Source organism: Biomphalaria glabrata, chromosome 5, assembly GCF_947242115.1.
Source record: "Biomphalaria glabrata chromosome 5, xgBioGlab47.1, whole genome shotgun sequence".
NCBI lineage: Eukaryota > Metazoa > Mollusca > Gastropoda > Planorbidae > Biomphalaria > Biomphalaria glabrata.
The window spans coordinates 33,274,522-33,284,888 of NC_074715.1; the positions used below are offsets into that span (position 1 = coordinate 33,274,522).

At 32.8% G+C, this 10,367-nt stretch overlaps 1 protein-coding gene across 8 annotated transcripts in view; it reads left to right on the forward strand.

The window, feature by feature from the left end:
- Positions 1–10,257, forward strand: part of LOC106060462 (rho GTPase-activating protein 45-like) — a 37,637-nt gene extending 27,380 nt beyond the window's left edge. For 7 of the 8 annotated variants that reach the window (XM_013218369.2, XM_013218377.2, XM_013218354.2 and 4 more), the window contains exons 24-31: positions 310–390; positions 482–563; positions 742–835; positions 961–1,006; positions 1,502–1,565; positions 2,310–2,379; positions 3,041–3,169; positions 5,463–10,257. In XM_013218369.2, coding sequence (XP_013073823.2) covers positions 310–390; positions 482–563; positions 742–835; positions 961–1,006; positions 1,502–1,565; positions 2,310–2,379; positions 3,041–3,169; positions 5,463–7,450 — 2,554 coding nt within the window. In that variant the 3' untranslated portion in view covers positions 7,451–10,257. The remainder of the gene's footprint in view (positions 1–309; positions 391–481; positions 564–741; positions 836–960; positions 1,007–1,501; positions 1,566–2,309; positions 2,380–3,040; positions 3,170–5,462) is intronic. The other variant, XM_013218386.2, reaches the window with a different exon arrangement.
- The last annotated feature ends 110 nt before the right edge of the window (positions 10,258–10,367 follow it).

Genomic DNA, 10,367 nt, shown 5'->3' on the forward strand with positions numbered 1-10,367 from the left:
GGTTAAGCACTTGGCTTCCAAACCTGGGGTCCTGGGTTCAAATCTCTTGGGAAGACTGGGATTTTGAATTAAAGGATATTTAGGGCGCACCCTGAGTCCACCCAACTCTAATGGGTACCTGACTTTAGTTGGGGAAAGTAAAGGTAGTTGGTCGTTTTGCTGGTTACATGACAGCCTTTTAGTTAACTATTGGTGAGCTTAACATTATCTGCACTTTAGATCGCAAGGTCTGAAAGGGGAAATTTACTTAACTTGTTATAAATGTTATTAATAACAATAATAATGGTTAATATACCACTATGTCCACAGGGTTGCTTCTCAGTCTGACTTTAATCAGATGAGTGCCAGTAATCTTGGAATAGTTTTTGGACCTACTCTTCTGAGACCTCTGTAAGTTAGTATTTTTTAGAATATGTAGCTAAATAACCTATTTTATAATAAAGTTTGTTTATTAAATTAAATACTTTGTATATTTTCTTAGCGAGGGTTCTGCCTCATTGGCTTCTTTGGTTGACACTCCTCATCAAACCCGTGCAATAGAACTGCTCATTACTTATGCTCATGTAAGTTGAATTAACTGTCTAGATACAAAAAGTATTTTTAAATAGCACTATTTCAGATAAATATTTCTTTTCATTGCATTTGCCTCATGACAAAACTTGGAAGATTTGTCCTGATAAGAAGGTTATGATTTTGATAATTAATTATGTTAATTTCTTTTTCCTGGTAAAAAAATTTCAGCTTATATTTGGCCCAAGTGAAGACTTTGAACTAGCACCAACTCAGTCTCCTGTTGAGCAACTTACTCAAGCTTTAGATGGAATCCTTTTACCTGGTAAACTATTAGAACTTATAAATGCATTGAAACAGCAGCTTGAACATTTGAAACACTTTATCATGAATCAGTTTTGATGTTTTACAAATTATATGATCAATTACTTAAAAGTTATTTTTATTTAGGCCATGGACATGCCAAGAACTCACCCTGCCCTAGTCGAAAACCTCAGTAAGTCTATTTTTTTCTTCATAATTAAATAATGTATTTGTTTTTTTCTTGTTGTATACATGCTGAATATCTTCAATTTTTAACATTGTAAAGAATAGAAAAAGCTATACGAGTAAACCAGAGGAAAACAAAGAGATATCACTATAAGTTTGTTTTTTTCCTTGTTAAACACAATTATAAGATGAAAAATTAATTTTTGCTGTATAATGGTCAGTTTTCATTCTAAAAAAATATTCATTTTTACAATGGGAAGCATGGTCGAGAGGCTAAGTACGCTTGTCTTGGCTACCTATGAAGGGGGGCTTGACGTTCAACACCCGACCCGAGCAGAACTTGTGTTTACTGAGCGCCTAAAGGCAACATGGAAAACCTACTCCCAGAGACCCCCCACTGGTCCACAAATGAGATGGGATCACGGCGCTCTGAGCATGCTATAAGCATGAAAGTAGCGCTATATAAAAGCTATAATTTATTTTATTTTTACAATTCTTACAGAATCCAGAGTACTGGCTCAGAAGATCTACCAGTGTTTGATCCTGTTGCTGGATCAACAAATCAGGTCAGTGTCATCACCCAATGGCTTATTGTCTACTTATTTTGTCATTCATCTGTGATTAAATTTACTTACTAAGGTCATTTATAGTGATTTGATGTTTTCATTGATTTTGTATAATGGTTACATCTTTTTTTATGTTAAATAAACTGAACTGAACTGTCTTTGAGTTTTAGGGTAGAATGATTTGGATCAATCATATTTGTTTTGAAAGTTATATTTGGCTTTAATAAACATATTTTCAGTTATTTTTTGTTTTCAATTGAAGTTATCTAAAATGAGTTGTTGTTGTCATATTATGATGAAAATAGGTTGCTTTTTTTTATATATGGAAGCATTTTTGAAAACTAACTTTGAAATACTTGTTTCTATAATGTTAACAAAGGTTTCAAGAAATCATTAAAGGAATCTACAAATTAATGTTTTACACCCTTGATACGCTTACTTTTTTTTTTTTATTATATAATGCAAACAAACACCAATAGACACATACTACAAGAAAATGCTGGTTTGAAAACAAAAATGTGTAATCTATCCATCTGTGCTATTATGATAACCCAAGATGATAACACTGCAGCCATTGTATAGATATTTTCTGTAGTGCCTGTTTTTTTTTGTTTTTTTTTCTGCTTTAATGACAATCTTTGTTTAGCTGTTTACAATTTTGATAGTTTTAATTATTTAAAATCTGCATGTAAATATTCACTTATGAACTGATTTTCACAATATTGGACTTTGGCCTATTTCCAGCCCTGGCAGTGTGAGTCTGTTCTGCCTGGCACAGTCAGTCAGGAGAGTAGTGCTATTCAAACTGTAGCTGGTAATTGATTCTCTCGTTTCCCCCTATAATACTAGCATGTTTTAACTCATGCCTGATTTAACCAATTTTTTTTTTGCAGAGGACTTTTTCAAAATATGTTTTTATTTAGATTATTTTTTTTTTGGGTATTGAGAACACTTTTTCCTTTTTTTTTTCCCCACTCTGCTTAAGTGCCATACTCAAAAGAATCATCAAACACGCATTTTTTTTTTTGGACATTGTTTTGTTATTATACTTAAAAAGGACTGTGCTTAAAATATCTTAGTAATATTTAGTAGTTCTAGTTTTGCAAGATCTAATTACATCTGTATTACATTTCTGTAGATAGCTAAAATAATTTTGTTTGCTAGTCTGTTTTCTATTTTAATTTAGACTGAATGTAAAAAAAAATATTAATTACACAAAACATATCCAATATTTTTCTGCATACAGTTTTAAAAGATTGTTTTATCTTTAACCCCTCTAGTAAATGGCATGAATATTTTCAAAAAATTTTATTGTGCTTGTATCAAAAGAGTGGTTTAATGAATTAAGTTTGCATCTTGTTGGGGAAATGTTAAATGTCAATTCTTCTGTAGTAAATATGTGTTTATTTATTCCTAATATACTTTGGCTTCTTGAATTTGAAAGCATTGAAGACTAATACTTCCCTACTCTGCAGGGCTAGATTTAGATGAATCAGATTTAGGGTCAGAGGATTGTGATGACTTGCCAGACATTATATTACCTGATCAATCCAAACAACTGTCTGACCCCCTCAATGTAACACTCAGTGTAAGATGTATCCAAGGTAGACAACAAAGAGATATTTTATCATTTTCCTTTTTTTTTTTAATACCATGCCTTTTGAATTGTTATAATTAAAGTTAATACTTTTCTGTTAATGTTTTTTTTTTTATAAAGTCTTTTTTTATGTTATTTTAGCGACACGAGGAATTTTTAACAGCATTTTTGGAAATCTAAGTATTTATCATAATGCTTTATAAAAATGTTTACAAAATTTTCATAATTGAGACAATTATCTTATATGTATGTATTTTGTCCATTGTAAATAGCAAGTTTGTACTAGACACTAACTTGATCTTGAATGTGATATTGTTTTTGTTAATCATAAACTAACATTCTACTGTTTTCAGCATTAAAGTATTACAAACTACCATTTTGAAAGCATGACCAGTTTTTCAAACCTCCATGGTATGTTATGCTGATTGTGGGAGAGGAATCTTTATCTTGCATGGATGGTGTTGGAGAAAACATAGTAGTAATGCATGATTGAACAGTGACTAAGTGCTAGTGTTGGTGGAACAGGGAATTCATATCTACAATGCATCGATTTAATACATTACAGTGATGATGGTGGTCTTGACGCCATGATACAGGCTTCAGTATGGCACCTCTTGATGTTTATTGTCATTATAACTATTTAACACTAAGGCCTACATATAAGTATATATTAACACCTAATTTGTGTGTATTCTAGTTATTGTATTGCAGTGATATTAATTAGTACTTACTGCCATAACTTTATAGTATCAATTTTGTTTGATGTAAGCTGGATTTACTTCACTTGTCAACTTATCATTTACAATGGTTTATATATATATATTTTTTTTTTTTTATTTATTTTTGTTGCTTGATATAATTAATTGATTATTATTTGCTGGTAAAGATTTCATAAGATTTTCAATTTAACAGGAAAAACAGTCTCTTGATAAATGTGTTTAGAAAAGTATTTTGAAACCATATGAAGTTTCCCAACTCACAAACAGGCTGTAGTTTTGTTAAATAGTATATTTGTATTTCTTAGAATTAAATTCGCTTGTATTTGCTTTGGTGGATTTCAAATATTTTTTTTGTCAGCAAGATGCACCCTATATTGCCATGCTTTCAATTTTTTTAAACATTTGCATTTTATGCATTGACAGTGTAGACTACATATTAAGATTTTTCTAGGGTAAATATAATAAATGTAGTATTGAGACAACTGTAAGTTAAAAGGGCTGTTTTTATTTAGTAATTCTTTACTTTTTTTAAGCTATTAATTCTAAAATAGGGGATAAATAAGTACAATCAAAATTAATAAATTGAGGGACATGATTTGCAATGTTTTAGTAAAATTTGCTAACGAGAAATTGGGCTGCATTCTTAATTTACAACTGAGCTGACAGTCTAAAAGCTATGACAGTAAGTCTGTAATAATGGAAAGATTGAATTTTTCAATATTAGAGGGTCCCAGAATTTTAAATGGTGGATTTGTTTCAAAAATTGTAAGTTTCTGGTATGAACCATAAAGGATTTACTTCTGTTAGCTCAATAGTCCCTTTCGCAAGAATGTCTCATACATTCCAGTTGGCATCTTTGTTTTTTCTCTATGAAATGAAATTGAGAAATTATTCTGTCTGCAACTTTTTTTTCGGTATAACAATTTCATCTTAGAGTTTGGGGTTTCAGATAAAATACAGGTGGTAGTAGGAGTTGGCATAGTTTCTTTAGGTACAATTTGCTTTAGTACTCTAGTGCTTTGAATTGATTACAAGCGAAAGTTATTGCACTAGGGTTTGACTGTTAATTCTATTTATTAATAAAACATTCATAATTACATTTTTTTAGACTACATAACCCCACTTTATAAATTTAGTCTCCTGTAGACAAAAAAATATTCATCAGTTACCTTGATAAGAAAGGAAAAAGAGATAAACATTGGAAGTTAATAAGTTTTTTTGAATATTAAAAGCAAATTAAACTTTATGTAAGATTGCAAATGAACAAATCATGCCATCAATACACTATATTTAAGGAAATAAACAAAGGATCATCATTTAGGAATTTTATAGAAATTTTCTTCAGTTAAGACTTTGATATGATAAGACACATATAAAATTGTGTTTCAAGAAAAAAAAAGGATTTTTTTTTTTAAGAAATAATTTCAGTTTTATAACTTGTTAAATTCCAAAATTTAAAAGCTTTTGTCTAAATAATTTATATGCTACATTCATATTCTGAACTTCAAGTTACTTTTTCCTAAAAGAGTAACAATTGATTCTATACCTAAACATAATGAGTTAATTCTTGTTTCTTTACAGGCATTGACCAGACAAGTCAACACCTCAGCCCTTCCATTAAAACATCTTCTGGGCCATACTTTAAGCCTTCCGTAACCAAGTCTTCATCAACTCCCCTTATTTCCAACAAGAGTTCACTGACTAGTTCAGATATGGTTGTAGCCTTGACATCAAGTGCAGCAGGGATGGCCTCAATGCTAATTATGTCTGCTGGGACCTTCCCTGCTGAAGAAAATGTTACTAATACACCACTTATAAAAGAAACACATTTGGTGGACAATCTGGACAAGAAAGCTACTTTAGATGTCTCTCAACAAATTCTTGTTGCTGCACAAGAATTGCCTGGCCAAGAAAAAGATGATAATTGTGAAAGCATAGAGAGTAAGAAAGCACAAGAAGAGGTTTCCAAGAAAAGGCTTCACTCTCTTCAGTTAGAGAATATAAAATATTTGACTCGGCCTGCCACATCACAAGATGTTAACACAGATCCAGGATTAACTCTGTCTGACAAGTCTGTCACATCACAGGGTGTATCTCCATCTTCAGCACATAATGCTGGCCTTACGCTAAACCAGTCGGACAGCAAATCTACCACTTATTTTACACAGCATGCAAGTAGTCATGCTACAAATGAGTCCATCGTTACGGAATCTACTCATATCAGTGTCAAGGCATCCCAGTCCACTAGAAGATCTATATTGGAAGAGATGCCAATACCGACTGTCAGTAAACCAGTGAGTAATGTAGATGTAGGTGCAGATGCTGTCACCATACCAGCAAGTCCCACTATTAAACGCAGAGAAATGCCCAGTAAAATCCCTACCAGCCCTGGCACACAACGTAGCTTTGATAGTCGTGGAAACCTTGAAAAAGTTGACAGTAGAGCAGACAGATTTAAGCAAGAGCAGAGAAAACTAGTAAAAGCAATTAAGTCAGATTCAAAGATTGGAGCAGTTAGTTCTCATAGTGACAGACTGACTAGTTTTGACACGGCCAGGTTGTCACAAGAGAGTCCTGAAAAAGATACAATAAGTCGGTCATCTGACATGTTTGAAAATACGTTAAGTGGAGGCTGTGCATTGTCCAGCAGACACAGCAGTCAGAGTGAGGAAACAACTTCAGAACTATTCGACACAAAGCCTGCTAGTGATACTTTGTCTCAATCTGACCTTGCTTCTCAGAGCACTTCCTCCATCTCATCATCGAAACCCCTGCGCTCCAGTACTTGGACTGGTAAGACAGAATCAACAAAAACAGTTTTGATTAGTAGGCAGAGACCTGCAACTAGTGCAGGTGAAAGCAGTTTCCTTTCAAAGCCTGCAAGCAGTAGAATAAAAGCATTGAACATGCCATCTACATTGTATGTGAAGAAACCTTTGCTGAATATGTCCACAACCAAAGTATCTTTGTCTGGTACTTCTGTCACTGCCACATCAACATCTTTAAAGTCTGGATCAACTCGCACATCTTCCACTCCCAAGACTTCTTCTGACCAAAGTCCTCAGCTATGTTCAAGATTACCTGGAAATGTCAAAACTTCAGAAGAACAGTCATCTGTAACAGCATCAGTCACCCGCAAGGGTAGTGGCAGAGGTGGAGAACTGTCAGTTTCAATCAAATCTGTGAAGACAAAAACAGACAATGAAGGGGGACTTGAAAGATCTTCTACTTCTTCATCACAGTCATCCTCTCCTCGTCACAGGCACCCATCAGGAGACTCAAACCACCATACCAAACAAGCACAAAGAAGGCATCCCAGTTCATCTGGATCATCACCTAGTGTTCAAGGTTTTCAGGACAAAATTCAGCTAGATAAACAAACTTCTGGACACATGGGAGTGCAACAAGTTCAAAAGACAGCCAGGTATTCTTCCCAATCACAATCATCTTCTGGACATACTATGTCATCATCAAGCACCTCTGTGTCATCCTCTACAATCATGCAGTCTTCATCATCATCATCTTCTAGTGGGAAATTATCCCAAGACAGAACCCCTAGATTTGTATGATTGAGATTTATATCTCAAATAAAGACAATTATAAAAGATAGATTTCGAGTACCACAATATGATATAATTGCTTATATGTTTAATTTGTTTATTATTTCACTGGCCAGTGGACAGTAGTTAAGTCTTATCCTACTAATGTAATCCAACATGCTCATATCTTGCACTAAGCACATAACATACACTTTTAGTATTTATTATAGTAACAATAAATTCAGCTGGTGGTATTCTGAAGAAATTCATTTTGTAAATATTTTTCTGTCAATTTTTATAAATTTTTATTTACAACAAATGCATACATTTATCTCCACATTTTTATTTTCTGAATACATTTGGAGTTGGCAAAAGGTTGTCATATCTGTGGTATTTACTTTTTTTCATAGTACATGATCTTTGATTGCTCTCAGTATATGGAAACATTTTTATTTTTAAATCTTTGAACATTTCTAACTTGCTCTGCTCTATACTATTTAAAATGATATGAAACAAAAACATGAGTCAGAATTTTATATATAGATTTGTAAGCTAGGATGATGTAAACTTTAATAGTTTTTTTTTTATTTCAATTTCAAAGAATTGGATACTAAATATGTAACTTACGAAGCCTAGCTTTATGTAGAACAAACATATCTCATTCTTACCTAAACCCTAGAGTACAACTAATTACTAATCTAGTTGCTATTATACTTAATGCTGTAGAAGTTAAAGGTTAAAAGTTTGTTGAAAAAAAAAGGTAATTAATTCCATAACCAAGGTTATAACCAATGCTTGACTAAATTAGGAGCCTACACAGGAACATCTTAGACATTAGTTTTGTTAGCATCTTGGATAACAGGACAGTGCTGCTATGCTTTTAAATACTATGGTAAAAAATGTATTATGGTCATCATCATCATCAAACTCCATTTGAGTAAGGGCTTAAGAGGCTCAAATCCTCTCTTTTACAAAAGCCCTCGACAGAAACCCTGCTGTCTTGCGTAGTGCATAAATGTCGAGACGGAGATCAGCAAGTCTGGGGCAGTCAAACAGAATATGAGGCACGGTTTCCTCTTCTTCCCCGCAGCGGGGGCACCGTGAATCAAAATTTGGCCATAGCCGCGAGAAATATGAGCCAACAGGACAATGGCCTGTCCTGCACTGTGCTATAATAGCTTGCTCAGGCCTGGACAGCCTGCACCACTGTGAAATGCGGTCAGGGCGCCTCATGCGCTCCCAGACTCCATGGGATTTTTGGGACTTGTATTATTCATTTTTTCCCGATTGGCTATCACACTAAACTGTAAATTATTATTTGACCGCTTTGAAGAAATTTTTGTGTATATATCTCTTTTGTGTGTTTGTGCTGATTTGATGACTTGTTTTACAACCTTTTCACAAATCCAGACCTATGAATAGTTTGTATATTTTTTTGTTTGAAATAACTGATAGTTTGCATATTTTTTTTAAACACACTATATCAATATAAGCACTCCTTACTATAAAAAATATGTTTTGGCTGATATTTAACTATTGCTGGGAATCATCTATCTTCATTTTTGGCCAGTATTAATTATCTTCAGGGAAGCCAATTACTGTTATAGTGGCATAGCTAAATAAAAAAAGTACCTTATGAGTGCATGTTTTCTGACTTTCAGACCAATGGGCTAACTAATCTAGTCATCTTAACACACTGCGTTGTTGATTCAAGGAGTGCTTATATTGCTAAGCATTAACGGAGTATAATTCCATATAAAAAGATGTATAATACTACACTAGTCGCTTTAAGACTTTCTTTTTTTTTAACTCATGGCTGTGTCACTAACTGTATTATTATTATATTGTATTATTTCTGTATGTTATTTTACATGTCATTTACAACACTCATGTATAATCAATGTGCAAGTCATTATGCTGATATTATATTATTTGGATGTTAATTAGTGTAAAGTTTGGAGATTGTTTATAATTTAAAGCCTGTATCTTGCATTTAATTGATCAAACCTAATCAGTAATTTCTTTAGGTTTTATTTAGTACTGATATTTATATTTCAGTTTCCAGTGTCTTGTATTTTTTTTTTAGTCACTCATTTGGACAGACAACCATTAGTGTGTTACATTTTATTGTATGATACTACATATATAAATTAAAAAAGTTAAAGTTCCATGTATTTATCTCATAGTTGGTGAATAAGTAGGACTATCTGATTTAATATTGAAAAATTTGACTATTTTTCTTTATTAATTTAATTTTTTTTTACAAATTTAAATGGGTTTAGCAGTGATAAGCCTACAAAGACATAGTAACATTTAAGGGAAACTAGAAGGTAGACATGGATGTCCTGCTTTTTACACATACAATCACTAAGAAAAGGCTCAATTATAAAAGGGATGAGATCATTACAAAAAAAAATAACTGCGTCTTTAAATTGTATGTGGGACTTTTTTTGTCCATTTTGTTCAAGTTTGAACTGAATAAAAACCTTATTGTTTTCTAATCCTGAAATACTAGGAGTACTCTTTGTTTAAAGAATTATATAAATGTTTGTTTGTTTTTGAAATGCTTTGTAATACTCATTGGCATATGTTGAAGTGGAAAGATACAGTAAAAATGTCTGTTAGATCCTTCCCTTTTGCATGACTTGTATCAGACACTGTACATTGCTATATATGAATGGAGTGAACATAAATGTTCTAATAGAACCACTAACAGGTGGTTTATATAAGTAATTTTGTTGACAGGGCAACTCTCATTAGATGTTTTGAGTCTGTGGGTGTCTGGTTGTGTATTAAACTAACATTGTCATAATTATACAATAAAATTATGATTGTAATCTTGACTTTTTGCTTTTAATTTTGAAAAAAATAATATACCTGCCTGTCTAGAACAGTGATGGGCACACACCAGCCCGCGGAAAGGTTTAATCTGCCCACCATGTTTTGC